Consider the following 16,930-nt stretch of genomic DNA (forward strand, 5'->3'; position numbering starts at 1 on the left):
CCTGCTCTAGGTGATCCTGCTCTGGCAGGGGGGTTGGACTACATGATCTTTTGAGGTCCCTTCCAACCCTTAAGATTCTGTGATTCTCTTCTGAAGTCCTTTGGGAAAAGGCTCATTTTACTCTTGATGTGGCTTTGGGAAGGTTAGTTAATTTTGAACTTTGAAGTTCTCTCAGTTCCTGAAGTCTCAATAAGAACTGAAAAAAAAAAGATGGGTGGCAAGAAAGGAAGCAAAATAAGTCCAACTGTAAGATAGTAACACTATCTCTCCAACATACTGCAAAAGCCTGGCAACACATTCCATTTTCAAGCCCATTGTGAATATTAAAAGTTAATTTTCTAAAATCAATTAGAAGTAGCTGATCTGAATGGTGAGCAGAAAGCAGCAGGGCTGAAACAAACTGCTAAAAAGCAATATGCCTTCAGGATCACTTAGACTATTCAACTTGAAATTCTGTTTTCAGTACAACTGGGCAACCTCCCGTTAAAAACAGCAACTATATGGGAGGATTCAAAGATGAAAAGAACTGATTTATGCTTTAAGCTGCTTTCACATTAATTACATGCCAGTAGATTTTACATTCCCAGTCAAAACGTAGGATACACTACACACAGAATGATGGATAGCCAACAGGGTAATCAAGAGTTCTGGAATAAAATAATATAAACTGGAAGAAAACAACTTAAATTTTAATCAGAGTCGAAGTACAGTTGTTCCAATGGAGTATTTTAGCCTCACTACGCTATGAAAAATATGGAACCATCTCAAAATAATAGGTCAAAGGAAAATCAGCAAATATAAATGTTTAGTTTTTCAAAATCTAGCCAAATTTATATAATATCAAGGAAACAGCTGACAAGTGGATAAAGATTTGTTTAAAAACGTATTAAGCAGAAATCTGTGCTTTCAGGTCAAAGTGAACTGGTAAGCCTGACCAAAAAAACAGAAATCAGAGAACAAACTTGTTCCAATAAAATCAGATTCAAGGACTAACTTTGATGAAATGTCACTCATGTTGAGTTTTTTTTCTTGCTATAATGTGAAAAAACCTTCCTTAAAACGACACTGAATCCCTTTAATTTGAACTCAGTCAAGCACTTCTGCTCAAAAAGGCTAAAATATCAGGTTGACTGGTATTATTTTTAGTTCAATCATTGACCTGAAACGACCAATTATTTTTATCCCCCAATCATGCAATGAAATGAAAAGCTACGGGCTGCAAAAAAAGTAAGAAGAAATAACAGGAATATTTAATATGGGAAAAGATTAATAGATAATGTGCACCTTATTATCTTACAAAATTTTGTGGTACAATTTTTGAATTGCAACAGAAGTATAAAGTAGTGATACAGGAACATTTACAGGCAGTATAAAATTCTGATTATCTAGCTGATTTCGATTTCTGTTTTGATTACCGATACATTTCATAGTAGGCCAAGTGAGGATTGAAACAGACAGTACAGTGACCTGAAAAAGTTCAATATTAGTAAAAAAAAAGTGAAAAACCAGAGGCACACAAGAAGTATTTATGACCTATTATCCAAAATTATCAGGAAAAGGATCTCTGTAGTATTATAAAGGATAAAAAGTGCATAATGTTTTGCTGCTACGGAAAACAGACAAAATGTGGGATTCATAAGGAAATGAAAGTTAATTTACAAAATGGTCCAAATAACCATGACTTGTGCTCTGTGAGTGCCAAACTAGTCACTTCACTTACAAGATGATGCTGCAGAATAATAACCAGAAGATGAGCAAGAATAAGTAAGAGTACAGAAAAATATTTACAAAGATTGGTTACCTTAGGAAACAGTACAATCAAAAAAGAGGTAATAAAGAACAGACCTTTTATGGGTTTCTGTTGCCTTTGCGTCATAACACTAGGTGGGAATACTTAACTATGCCCAGCACGTTAAGAGTTCTCCAAGGAAGTATTTTTCCACAGAATAAATAATCAAACTCTATGGTCTATGTGATCTATAGCATCACTAAAGCCAAGAAATCAGCAGAAATTTCTCATATTAAACATTTTTGCAAGCATGCCCAAAGGCCCAGTGATCAATGTTACTGGCTGGAATATAAAGTATCATTCCCAGCCAATTTCTAATTACTAAGAATTGCAGTAGGCTTTCCAGGACAGAAGATCTGCCTACTGCAGCTTCCTCCCTCTCAACATGACCACTTTCAGAAGATGCATATCCAACAAAAAGTACTTGATAGAGCACCTGATTCAGAAATCTGAATGCAGTAGTCTACCTTTTAGGTGTCTTGGATGATGAAGACCCTATGGCAGCTAAAGGGAAAATTACTAATAATCATTAGAGTCTAGACTGAATTGAGCAATTACAGGAACCTATTTTAAAGACCTATTAATCTTATCCTAGGTAGCTCCATTTAGTGGTCTATAAACCCATCAGAGAGTCCCACCCTGAAGTTAGGCCAACCTGAACACCAATCCTGAGTACCATCTACTATGTTAACTCTCCTATTCCCGGAGGGCACCTTCCAGAATGACAGTGAAATTATTTCCACTGTTAATTTCAGATGCAATCAGATAACAGAATTAATCTAGACCGGATTTTCACTTTTCTGAATATACATATAATAAAAAATTGAGTGTCTATGGCTTTGTGTAATTCTTAAGATGTACTAGAGTTGGCCTAACCCAAATCAAATGTTTAAAGCTAGTGATATGAAGTAATGTCTCAAAGCCAGTACTTCTACTCTAGAATTACTATTTTCTGTCACTTTTACCACAAAAATCCATAACTGAATTAAATATTTCAAACATAAGTTTGGATGGATTAAATATAGATGCTGCCACATGACATCTGTGCATTTTACATGAGACTTTGGGATAGATTTATAATAACCCAGAGCTTTATATACATTCATGTGGCTCAGCAACTGAAAGGCAGCAAGGTTAACATTTACACATTTTTTCCCTCATCAATGTGCATCAGTTCTTCGTCATTAAAAGGCAAAGGCAGAAACCTGAGCCAAAAGCTAACCTGTCAAAATCTCCTTTTAAATCACAATTCAGAATCACCTCTGTTGGCCTGGGGAATTCATTAATTGAATATAACTGTTCAGGAATCATTTTAGTATTTAAAAATCCTGTTATCCTTATACCTGTTAGAACAAAAGCACACCACCAATATTCCACAAGCCCATGCTTGCATGCTGGAGAGCATTATTCAGTCTCATTTAATCTCAAGACTTGTTTTGAGAACAATGAAGAGATTTTTCTAAACACACTTGAGATATCAACAAGTCATCTTTCGTCCCTGCAGACCAAAACCCCTAAGGAATTACAGCTCTCAGCAGAGCTGGTCACTGCTCTATCTGCTTGTGTGCAATGGGGATAGGAGACTGATTCAACCCTGAAGAGGTGGCATGCCATGCCACAACCAACTTCTCTGGTTGTGCTGAGACAGCATAAGCCATCCTCTGAGGTAGAGGCAAATCACTATGGAAAAAACATTCAGCAGAGTACCCAACACCATTACAAGGACTCAACGTCCACCAACACCACAGAACTGCAGGCACAGGGTAAGCAAAAACCCCATGGGCTCCTCATATTCCTGATGGGGAAGGTGATACAAACCTTTGATGGGCTGAATTGGCTTCTTGAATCTCCTCTCTCTCTTCCCATGTATTTAGGAGACTGGTACCTAACAAGTAAGTAGGAAGAATCCAGCCCTGAGGATCTCATATAAAGACTGTGTAGACAAGGGATACCTTTTCCTTTATTTAATAGGCTCTACATGAGGATGCTCATAACTACAAAACACCTATCATAGAATCATAGAATGGTAGGGGTTGGAAGGGACCTTTAGAGATCATCTAGTCCAACCCCCCTGCAGAAGCAGGGTCACCTAGACCAGGTCACACAGGAACATGTCCAGGTGGGTCTTGAAGACCTCAAGGAAGGAGACTCCACAACCCCTCTGGGCAGCCTGTGCCAGGGCTCCCTCACTCTAACAGTGAAATAGTTTTTTCTTATATTTAAATGGAACTTTTTGTGTTCCAGCTTCATCCCATTACCCCTTGTCCTGTTGCTAGCTACTATAGAAAAAAGGGATGTCCCAACCTCCTGACACCCACCCTTTAAATATTTATAAATGTTAATGAGACGTCCCCTCAGTCTCCTCTTCTCCAGACTAAACAGCCCCAGTTTCCGCAGCCTTTCCTTATATGAAAGATGTTCCAGTCCCCTGATCATCTTGGTGGCTCTGTGCTGGATTCTCTCCAGAAGTCCTCTGTCCCTCTTGAGCTGGACACAGGACTCCAGATGAGGCCTCACCAGGGCAGAGTAGAGGGGGAGAAGGACCTCCCTTGACCTGCTGGCTGCACTCTTCTTGATGCATCCTATAATCTATTAAATCTATTAAAACGCATTCTACTGCAAGCTTGTGCACTAGCAAGTATTTGCTAGAAAAGAGTTGATTGCACATTGGAAAGTAATATCATCAGCAATAAAGAAATAGATGAGCTGATTTAAGTTTACCAGCTTCTCATTTTAATTAGCAAATACATATCTATCTCAATGTTCCCCTTAACCTCAATTTATTTGTAGTAAGAAAGTAAAAGTAATGATAGTGAATAAACACTAATATTTAGTTACATAGAACATTCTACAAGCATGCACATTACAAATAAGCTCAGCCTTAAATCTGTGTGCTATGACTAATTTTAGAAGTTGAGTTTTATCCAAAACAAGAGCATGGAAAATCTTGACATGTACACCTCTCTCTCCAAACAGACAAACTAGAAAGGGCAAAAGAAGGCGAACTAGTAGCTTCTACAAGCTGGCTGTGGGAGATTAAGGGGAGAGGGGAGATTTAAGTGAAATGGCAACAGAATTTGTAAAAGTAAAGGAAAAAAAAATTATATACATTTCAAAATATGTGTTTGCCTGGAAAAAACGGTCATTTGGTGTACATTTCATCTACATAATTTTGCGTTAATAATGTTCTTTTTTTGGGACAAAGAAAGAAGAGGAGTACATTAACTAGAGAAAGCTAAAGTTAACAATTCAATTTTTGCTTTTTTTTTTTTAACACGGAGCATTCTAAGAGAGCACATAGAACTTAAAGGGAAAAAAGGCAACTTTTAGCAAAGCCGGATTATCTTTTTTAAAATGGAAGAGGGGGAAAGCAAACAAAATGCTTCCTTTTATTTATAAGGAGTATTGCTTGAAAGCTAACCACCCACCCCACCCCCACTCGACTCCGAACCAGTGCAGGCAAGGCCAGAAATGTCTTACTTCACTTAGATGTGTTGCTGGGAGACTGGGTTAGGCAAACACAAAGAAAAAAGCCAAAAGATTAAGCAAGATGATGACTATTACCATATTTCACAGTCAAATCAGATGACATTTCAATCCAGGAGAGCTATAAATCCAAATAATTTTTCAAAATTAATTTGAAGACTGCTTAGAGAGAACAATGTTTGCCATAAATTACTCAGGATATGAAAGAAAACAAATACTATCTCTAAAGCTGTTAAAGCTGTAGCCCCTGATGTTTCTTTTTATACTACCATCTTCCCCAGGAGTCTTGATACGACATACAAAACATGCCTTTGGGCAAGAATGAGATATGAGTGGGCCTAAGAGATGATCATAGGATACCAAAACACAAAACACTTTAAGAAAAAATAAAGAATGGAAAAGCCACTTTTCCTCCCCACACTAATTTATACCAAGACCATGGAATCACAGAATACCTTAGGTTGGAAGGGACCCATAAAGATCATTGAGTTCAACTCCCTGCTCCTCATAGAACTACCTAAAACTAGGCCACATGATCAAGAGCATCATCCAGATGCTCCATGAGCTCTGACAGACTTGCTGCTGTGACCACTTCCCTGTGGAGTTTGTTCCAGTGACTGACCATTGTCTCTGTAAATAACTCCTTCATAACTTCCAACTTGAACTTCCCTTGACATCGCTTCATCCCACTCCTTCCCTGTCACTGGTTATCACAGAGAGGAGGAGGTCAGCATCATCCCCTTTGCTGTCCCACTGGAGGAAGTTACACACTACAATGAGGTCACCCCTCACCCTTCTCAAGTCAGTCAAGTCACCTCAGCTGCTGCTCATAAGATCTGCCCTCTAGGCCTTTCACCATCTCGGTGTCTCTGCTCTGGATACACTCAATAGTTTGATGTCCTTCTCACACTGAGGAGCCTAAAAGTGCACACAATACTCCAGGTGGGGCTGCACCGATACAAAGTGGGACAACCGCTTCCCTTGACTAGCTAGCTATGCTCTGCTCGGTGCACCTCGGGACACAGCTGGCCCTTTTGACTGCCAGGGCACACTGTTGACTCATATTCAACTTGACATCAACCCAAACCCCCAGATCTCCTTCCACAGGGTTACTCTCCAGTCCCTCATCCCCCAATTTGTATGTATAACCAGGATTATCCTAACTCAACTGGAGAATCCAGCAATTAATTTTCATATAGTTGGTGACTCTGGACTATCCAGATCTCTGGATGAATGTCAAAATTTATTTCATGATTCAGTGATCAGTAGTAACATTATAGCCAGAGTTTTCTTAATTTTCTTTTTCCTGTAATAGACGCTACAGTGAAGGAAATCTGGGTCTTTAGGGGATGCTGAGAGCCTTATATCCCATCTTGAACAACTAAAGACAGTCACAGAATCACAGAATCTTATGGGTTGGAAGGGACCTTGAAAGATCATCTAGGCCAACCCTCCTGCCAGAGCAGGCCACCTAAAGTAGGTTAGACAGGAACTCGTCCAGGTGGTCATGACTGTTGAGATACTCAGCTCATCACCCTTATCTGCTACATTACTCCTCAGCTATCTTGATGCCTGCATGACAGTTTTACTTCTGGCCAAAAGCCAGGCAGAAGCAGAGCTTCTAATCAACAGAAATAACCAAAAGAACAAAAGGCAAGCTGGTACCTCACACAGAAACCCGCTTATCTGAGACCTTCCACCAAAGTAATCTTTTTAATTGCATTCTTAGTAAAGAAACTTAAATTGACACAAGGCGGTGGACTGTCCAGGCCAATGTGAACACCTCTTTGAAGTACTCCAACTACATTTTATAGCTGCCTGGGAAGTTATCATAGAAAGGAACAGCTGATGAAGCTTTTAGGAGGCATGCATTGGACTGCTTTAGAGAAGCAACACTGGTAGCGTGGACCAGTTGTGAAATTAAAATTCTCAGCAAAATGGAAAATCAACATTTTAATAGAGAATAATAGGATTTGCAGGTTAAGAAAAATTACGATATTGCTTGCAGTCAGTAGAAAAACTCAAGACCTTTGCAAGGACAACTTCACTCACAATATTCTTTATAGCTAGTTCTTTTTCAAAAAATTTACTTTCCTGGAGGTAAAGAATCAGCAGAGGAACTGTGTCAAACATTATCACTTAGTTCCAACAAAGCAGTTGAACAATAAATGGCAAGAACGGTGTGTAAGACACACTTGTGAACTTACAGAAACAAGGATTTACGAACATTCTTTGTTCCTTACACCTCTATCAGAATGAAGGTACAACTGTGAAGACAGCTTTTCCACATGACTTGGAAATGTATAGGGATACAATTGGCAACGAAAAAAGTAAAATATGACAGAGAACAAAAAATGTTATTATAAGACATTAAAACAATAACATAATTATGTTTGAATCAATTCAGCTTATCACCTCAAAGATAAACTACAGGAAAAAGCCAAGCTGAACTGATTCTTGCTAAATTTTTATGCCTTGTATCAGCACCTTTTGAAGCAATCATTACCTAACACTCTAATTTCTGAAAATCACAGAAAACAAATTATCAAGAGCCGATGTGATATTGTTCTGCTGCATTATACCATTTTAATCCCAAACAGAGGAAAACAAGAAGCAATTCAGAGGATTCCTGATTTTCTTAGTAACAGTATATCCACGGCTTTCAAGCCCAGTATTATAATGGTTCCATACCGTGAAGCTGTTGTTGACATTCTTTGTGCTCGATTCAGCTACGCTGGCATCTGACAGGTCAACTTCATCAAATATTAGAGACTGTGAATGGAAAAGAACAGAAAGACATTAAATATCATCTGAGTCAGGTATATGTACATGTCTGTGCTTTCATTTCCTTTGATCCACTCCAACTGAAAAATAAAAACTAAAGTGTTGAAAAATAGAAAACATTAATGATGTGATACAACTTCCTATTTGATCCCTCAACACAGTCCTATTTGTTATATAAGCAGAACCTGAGACTATTTTAAAAGTGGCTTTAAAAATAAATCTCATATATATAGATATATATATACGTTAAACCTCTTTAAAAGACATTTTGTTAAAAACAGATGCAGTTTTGGGGTGTCTACTGTGTAGCATAAACATCGTGTCAGAGAAAAGAATTTCATACTTTAAAGATATAATTTAATTAATCATCTTTAGGATGGAACTCTAAGTTCTTAAAGGCAACTCTGTGATGCTGTATCCATACAAGTAAACAGTTAAAGGATCCCTTCCACTCCTTTGTTTGATGTTCTAACAAGAGAAACAATGTTCAAGAGAAAGTTTTCTCCCAGCATCCCAGCCTCTGGCAAAGGACTAGTTAGGCTCTTTTAAACTCGTGATAGGCTTTGAGGCACAGAAGGGAAGACCAATCAAATTGCCTCCCTCTTTTTTTTAGTCGTATTTCTCTTCTTCGATGCCATTAGAAGGAGAACTGATGTTGCGGGAGTTTCAGCACGTCTGGATTCAAAGTTACAGAGTATTTGTACAAATGCCTTCTCATTACACTTTCTTTTCTTATCTTTATGGCACTGATGATGTTGGCATTCTCAGAGCTCTTAATTGCCATGTTTATTAAGTCTTTATAGAAACTTATGTGCAGAGAAGTGTAACAACAGAACAACAGTGCTGGGTTCTTTGTAGAGACGGTACTTTCCTTGATTCATCAAAGCTACATAACTGTGCACTATGCAATTACAGTCATAGAATCACACAGAATCATTGCATGATAGGGGTTGGATGGGACCTCTAGAGATCACCTAGTCCAATGCCCCTGCTAAAGCAGGTCCACCTAGTTCAGGTCATTCAGGAACATGTACACTTGAGTTTTGAAAACTTCAGAGGAGATTCTACAAGCTCTCTGGGCAGCCTGCACCAGGACTACGTTCAGTGCTCCATCACTTCTAGGCCTAGAAAGAGAGGTCTTCATGACTTAGTAATACGCTTATTGAGAAGCCAGGCTATAGAACATGAAAGAGACCTAAAGCATCTCACTTAAAGCTCTCATGAGCCGCTGCAACCTTCAGGGTAATGAAAAGTACTGCCCATCGCCACGGATCAGCACATTCTGATTCAGCCTGACAAGCCAAAGTGCTCTCAGTCTCAGTCCTGATGAGACAGGAGGAAACAGCTTCCCAAAAAAGACAAGTATTCCCCTCTGCCAACACCCAGTTTTCCTACCAAAAATTTCAAAAACAGCTTTTCAGGTCTTTTTCAGAAACAGCTTTTCCCCTTATATAAGTTTTGTCAGAAAATTTTATTGTCTTTATTTGATGTAACCATTTCCACCTCTTTAACAGCAAAATGGGGATCAGACTTGAAGAGTTTTAATGGAATTCACTTTGAGGGATAATTTTGGGACAATATCCAATCTCTAGGTAATTTAAAAAAAAAAAAAAATTGCCTTCCTGAGAGCCACCCACTCAAAAAATTCCCAAAGATGAATTTATTATTTGTCTGAATAGTTTAAAAGGTTAAAATAATCCTGAGAAATTTCATTAAAAAGAACAAAAAACCAAACATGAATTCATCAGGCTTACTTAGTTAATTTAACACAGTACATCTTACATACAACAGCCTTTTAATAAAACAATATTTCAAGTATTATTATAACAAATATTTAAAGTAATACTATTATTCTTGCATTTATAAATCTAAACAAAATGGAAGTTACAAGTATATGACATTAACACTAATATTTAGACAGTAATAGCATAGAATTACCTTTGAATCCTTAGCATAGTAAAGGGTACGACCTCGAAGTTTGAAATAACGCTTTTTCCACCTCTGAAAAGAACTGGTTTGCTTCAGTAGTAATCCTTCTTTTATACTTGTCTGAAAAACATGAAAATACACAAAACAAGGTAAATACATATCTATATAGCTACACATAGAGTTGAAAGTTACACTTTTTAAAAATCTACGTTACATTTCATAGAATTGAATTTACACTGTATCTATTCACATTCAATTGAGACTAATTCTCCAAACAACCAGACTACATTGCTATTTTCTAAACAATGTCAATGTTGGCAAAATGCTAATTTTACCTAAAAGGCAGTTGAAAGGCCTATAATTATTGTGAAGATGACCACAAAAATAATTCAATTGTCTGGAGAGCTGCAAACCCACAGACATTAAAGTGAACCAAAACGGATGGTGTCACAATTCAGGAAATAAAAAAAAGCTAAAAACCATCTACACAGAGTCATTTCCAGTTCCAAATCTGATTATGTTGAGGAGAAAAACAACTTCCACATAGGTACTAATTCAACAAGGTACTTAAAATTTGTGTCTGATTCAAGCACATGAATTATGCCTTCAAAATAAAGGGAATGATCCGGTATGATGCAAGCCACGTGGGACTTCAAGTGTGTTGCTGAACTGAAGCCTTCAGCATGAAATCAGCTTACCATTAGGAATAATTATTTTATGGAAAGTGTGAAAACAGTAACAGTTAGGGATATTTTTACCAGGCAAATATCTTTAGCCAAAAAATGATTCGTCAATCCAAACTTTTCCACTGCAGACTGAACCTTGCCTACATAAAGCTCACTTTATGAAATAAGTAAGACATAAATTGTTTTAAAAGAGCATGCTGTTTTCACCAGTATGTGTGAGATTCATCCAACCCATTACAGAAATTCTCCACTTAATCGGATGAAGTGACATGACATAGCATACTAATTGCATGAGTCTCGAAACTGATTTTCTTCAGCTTTGAAACACACAAAGGGGATGAGAAAAAGCAAGCACATTTAGACACTATATTCCAAAATGATCTCAAGTATTTCTAGAAGATTTACAATTCATAATGTAATAACATGATACAAATGTTATAATTTCTAGACAATGTGATAAAAACATCACTTGAAGTGATGATTCTATACCTTTTAGAGATGTAACCAAGACATAACCCTAAAGTTCATAACTAACATATTCTGTTATCAGATGTCTAATCCTCCTTAACTTTAATGCAAGTAATAAAAATTCAGAAAAAAGGATCCAGCACTTCAGTTTTCCTAGTACTTCCTTGAAATGAGAAACATCACTGTTACGTACATTCATCACAGGCTACATTTACATATTCCTAACGTCACAAACTAAGAATATGGTCCAACAATTACAAAGCAATTGAATTAATGCTCTTGAAAAAGCAACCCTCTCAGATGAAATGTCACATCTGAAAGTTTGGATTTATCTCACTTGACTTCCCAAGCCAACAACTTGAACTAACTAATGCATGTGGTCAGCCCTCCTGCTCTAGCTAAGGGGTAGCAATTCCCAGCTGTAAGGGTCTGCTCAGCATACATCATCTTAAGATTGCTTGTGATTGTCTGTGCAGACTCTAAGATAAGCTAGTTTTACACAATATAAATAGATTCAATCAGTTAGCAAACACAAGCACTTATTAAAAGCTGTTTGTAGTAGTTGCACAGCACTTCTGTTTCATAGCACTCAGTGAGATTTCCAAAGCTCATCACACAGGATGGGAGTAGATGACTTGCCAAGAGTTAGAATATGTAAGATTAGTTCCAAGGAAATGGTATTTCACATACATGGCAGGCACTGACTTACGGAAGAAAATGCCAAAACAGAAGGAAACCCATGTTCCCTGAATCATACTACGTGTACTAGGAGACACAGAACATACATTTTACTGAATATTTTAAGAGATTTAAAAACCTGTTCAAAGAACACCAACCTCTGTAAACCCTGAGCTATTACGCACTAAAGAATTAACGAACTCCATGCCACTTTTTATGAGCCATTCTACCCTATTTTTACCATCCCTTAAAACAGCAGTATCCCTAAAATCAAACCAGTAACTTCAAAATTAAATCTATTTTGCAAAACAGCCCTTTAAAATTAACTCTCTGAAGTTGGCAGTCAGTAACCATGCAGGCTCTACAGAATGGATTTATATGTCAAAACATTTAAAAAATGCTGGACCGATAAACATTTACCAAAGAAACCTGAGCACTTTACCAAGCAGACATTTGAAGTTTACATTTTGCCAACAATAAATATACTGGCTTGAGGTCTGAGCATCTTAAATACCCAATTCCATGGCTGCAGGCATCCAAATTGAGCATAAAGCTTTGGCCCAGTATCCTTAATTAACTTCACTTAGCCTTTAAAATGTGCAAAAAATTTCCAGACGCCGAGTCATTAGATAATCTGCTAATAATGCTTTCCTGAATCTACACAAAGTCACAGCACTTAGAGTAATTTCAGATTGGAAAGGATGTCTCAGGTTGCTGAAATTCGGTCCACGCTACTGCCTACAACCAGTCATTTTTTTCAATAGCATTGATTGGGCTATACCTACACACTAAAGAAAGTGATTGGTACCCTTTCTTTTCCCCATGGCAATTAAGATAGTGCTCCAAGATCTTGCTGTTCTGAGAAACCTTCTCCTAATTAATCTCAGCTGGACATTAAATCTGAAGCATAAGCAATAACCACTGCCAGTTATATTAACTATTTTCCTACTGTAATTTAAGAGAAACAAGGACACATCCCACAATCCCACACAACTTCTCACTTTGATGGAATCACCTCTCGCTTGCCAAAACTTCTAATTTCCCTATACAGCATCTTGTATCATCTAATAATACAACATCCTTCCAGAAGGAAACATTAACAGTCTTTGCTACTTTTGCCATTAATAATTAAGAAAAATAGTACAACCACAACATCACAGTGCTCCACAGTGGTATATTTTCCTGAAGAAAAAAAAAATAAGGTGTACCTATTTGCTCAATTGTCTAAGAATGGTGAATGCAACTAGACACTACCATAATCACAGAATCTCAAGAGCTGGAAGGGATCTCGAAAGATCATCTAGTCCAATCTCCCTGCCAGAGAAGGACCACCTAGAGTAGGTCACACAGGAACTCATCCAGGTGGCTTTTTAAATGTCTCCAGAGAAAGAGACTCCACAACCCATCTGGGCAGCTCGTTTGCAATGGGATACGTGGGTATTTTGGTGACTAAAATAATGAGAGCAATTTTGTTCTACATCGGTAGATTTTTAAATATTCAGCATACAACACTTGAAAATTCAAAAAATGTTTCTGTTTCAAAGACAGTCAATAACATTGCCTTATTTCTAAATCATTTAATTTGGAAAGTCCTACACTTGTGCAAAAGCTGCTGCTAGAAAGACCTAAAAAACCAGGAAAATATTCTGACTTTAAAACACAGTAAACTGTCAATTGATCTAAACCACTAAATGACTGAAGATAAAACTCTTCCCTCTACACCTCTCCAGCTATACAATTGGACATGCTGCTCAAAATGTGTCAAGAGAGTGAAAAGCAAGAGGAAATTTCTGAAAGCAAGGAGAATGAAAATGAGAATAGGAAAGGCTGTAGAACAGGTCAGATGTAAACAGGAATTTAAGAGGGTGAGGAAGAATTTTAAGGTCACCTTGCAACAGACAGTCATGCTGAGACTAAAATGTTCCTTAAATACTTTGAAAGATTAAAGACAACTAGGGGATTGGCTGGATCACTTTTCAACAGAGGTATAAAAAGGGTATTCAGGACAAGAAGATCACAGCAAAGAAGCTCATTAAATTCTTGGCATCTCTTTACCAACAAAGATGAAGTGATGGTATCTCACACAACATGTTCTTCATAACATCGTAACAGCTGCATCAACATGAAGCACACTTGCAGGAAGTACTAGACCAGCCAAATCACTAAGTCATGTGGACCAGATGGCATTGACCAGAGAGCTCTGAAGGCCCTGAAAGGATAACTGATATTAACTTCCAGCCCTGGTAAGACAGTAGAGCTCATACAAAAGAATAACATTGCTGAGCCCATACAAATTCAATGGCAAAAGCCAACTGAGCTTTTGTAAAGGAAAATACTGCCTTGTTGCCTGCAGGGAGTTCAAGGGGGTGGAGGAGAAAACGTGGATAAATGAATATCCAGTGGACTCAGATTTTCAGAAAGCATTTGACAAGGCCTTCTACTTAAGACTAGTGAAGAAATGAAGTTACAATGGAATTGAAAAAGGGGGCTTTTTGTGGACTGAAAAGTTGCTCAAGGAATAGAAACACAAGTAGGGCTTGACATTCACTTCCTCTTCTAGATTCCTAAGGAATAGGGTTAACTCAAATTCAGTCACCCAAAGAAGGATCACACTATGAAGTCTTCATGTTTGCAGAAGATACTAAGCTCTTTTGAGTAGCTGAATTCTATGTCAATGGTGAGGAACTCAAAGAATGTTGTAAAACTGAGCAAGAGAGCAAAGAGGCAGAAAACGAGGTGTAGCCCAGGTCAATGTAAGATGCTGTGCTTCAGGGAAAAAATCTAAACCTCACTAAAATTCTTACATCAACTTTGAGGAAAGAAAAGATCTAGGAGTCACAGTTCACAGCTTTCTGTGCTCAAATACAGCCAGAAAAGCCATAAAACCTTGTCTGTCACCAAAAGAAGTAACAAAACCAAGAGAGAGGATGTCATTTTGCTGCTATATAAAACATTGGTGTGCCACACAGTTCTGGTCTCTCCAACTCAAGAAACAAGGTTAAGAGAAGGTACAGAGAAGGGCAACTCAAATCAGATGACAGAATGCCTTACACAAAGAGAGACTAAAAAAGCTGGAACTCATCAGTTTGAAGAGCAGAAGACCAAGGGGTTAATACAATCAAAGTTTATAAAAACATTAAAGTAGAGCATGATGAATGCAGAACTATGCTCATCAAATCCCAAAATATTATAACAATGAGGAATGTGATTGAACTCTATTAAGATCAGCTTAACAAAGAGCAGCACATCTTTACATAGCATGCAATGATTTGATTAAGCTTGCTGCCACACAGATTGTAGAAGTAGTTTCAGCAAGTATAAAAAAAAAAAGATTAGACAAATTCAAGAACACCATCTCTGTATGTGGTCCTTTTAATCTGCCATGGGGAAGCACCAGGGAACAGACTGCAGCCAAACTCACGTGCTGGTCTTGAACAGCCTTTCCTAATCCATTGTTGAGGATGGGTTGCTGTCTGACCTAACAAAAAAATTCTCAGGTTGGATTTTTCCTGCTATGTTGACAGTATCTTTTTTGCTTTAAAATCTGTTGCTTGTGTTAGTAAGTGGAACTAGGCCCTCACTCACCAAAATAATTAATATTTGGATTGTTGACAGACCAGGACATTAAAGAAAAAACCCAAAAGCCATTATAGCTATTTTATGTTGTTTAACAGCCTTTTTTGACACTTCTCATTCATGTGGCTTTGCAAAATTGAGTATTTAAATTAAACTGACCTCTTCTTTTTAGTGTTGTGGAGAGTTTGGTACATTTTCACCATCTGCACAGGTATGGCTTTTGGCAGAGTCTTCATTATGTTGCAGGATAAAGTTTCACAGCTCCTATTAACTCAGAGCCCCTTAAAATATTCCACGTGCTCAACAGATCAAAAATTACTTTTATTATTAAAAATGTGACAATCAATCTCTTGATTTTTATGAAAATTATGACCTGGGAATTCCAAGTTTGTGATTCTCTTTGGCAATCTCTGCACAGCAGCTTCCATTACTGCCACTTAGGCTGACAGGTTTTTCATTACTTATGTCAAAATAGAAATATATTTTTGTCTACTGAGAATAAAAACTTCACCAGCTGCTCAGTGCAAGGTTACATTTTTTTGAAGATTGCTGATCATAGTGAAGGGACCCAAACCAAGAGCTATGATATACCTATGAATTTATACAGCTAAAAATGGTCAAAATAAAACTGAAAAACAATATGATTAACTATATAAACTTGTTTTAATTTCAAGAAAATCTTAAGAAGAAGAAGTACCATCAAAAACTGATCACTTAGTGGAACATATGGAGCTATATTGTTGGGTACTGCACTGGTTTTGGCTGGGAGAGAGTTAACTTTTTTCTTCTTAATTGGTACAGTACCATAGTTTGTATTTAGGAAGTGAATGATGTTGGTAACACACGGATGTTTTAGTTGCTGCTGAGGAGTGCGTACACAGAGCCAAGGCCTTTTCAGCTTCTCACACCTCCCTACCCCACCAGTGAGTGGGCTGGGGATGCACAAGAAGCTGGGAGGGGACACAGCCAGGACAGATGACCCCAGTTGACCCACAGGGAATCCCAGACCATAGGATGCCATGCTCAGCAGAGAAAGATGGGAGGAGTTGGTTGAAGGGTGGTGGCCGACTGCTGGGGAACTGCCTGGGTGTCAGTCAGCAGGTGATGAGCAATTGCGTTGTGCATTGCTTGTTTTGTATATTCTGTTATCATTATTTTGCCTTCCTTTTCTATCCTATTAAACTGCATTTATCCCAACCCATGAGTTTTACCTTTTTTTCTGATTCTCTCTCCATGCCACTGCAGGTGAGAGAGTGAAGAGTTGTGTGGTATTTTGTTGCCTGCTGTGTTAAACCACAGCAGGTACCTAAAGCACCACGTTTGCCCCAGCTAAGATGCCCTAGACTGCTGCTTCTAAAGGATCCTCCAGCTTACATTTGTGACAGAGAAATCACAAAAAGTGGCAAGTTGCATATGCTCAGTCTGTCATTGTTGAAAATAGTTATCCCCGTCCCATTAAAGAAAAAAAGCCAGGCTGGTTAGCTTTAAGAAAAGAGCTTTCCAAAATCCCAGAATGAACACTTTCTCTGCTTCC

The 16,930-nt window shown here is 37.9% G+C and overlaps 1 protein-coding gene across 4 annotated transcripts in view; it reads right to left on the minus strand.

The window, feature by feature from the left end:
- The window catches only part of DGKH (diacylglycerol kinase eta), a 176,950-nt gene that overhangs the window by 78,511 nt on the left and 81,509 nt on the right, over positions 1-16,930 (minus strand). For 3 of the 4 annotated variants that reach the window (XM_061995125.1, XM_061995120.1, XM_061995156.1), the window contains exons 3-4: positions 9,998-10,108; positions 7,967-8,047 (exon numbers count right to left, since the gene is read on the minus strand). In XM_061995125.1, the coding sequence (XP_061851109.1) occupies positions 7,967-8,047; positions 9,998-10,108 (192 nt within the window). The remainder of the gene's footprint in view (positions 1-7,966; positions 8,048-9,997; positions 10,109-16,930) is intronic. The other variant, XM_061995141.1, reaches the window with a different exon arrangement.

This window comes from Colius striatus, chromosome 1 (genome assembly GCF_028858725.1).
Source record: "Colius striatus isolate bColStr4 chromosome 1, bColStr4.1.hap1, whole genome shotgun sequence".
In the NCBI taxonomy this organism is placed as follows: domain Eukaryota; kingdom Metazoa; phylum Chordata; class Aves; order Coliiformes; family Coliidae; genus Colius; species Colius striatus.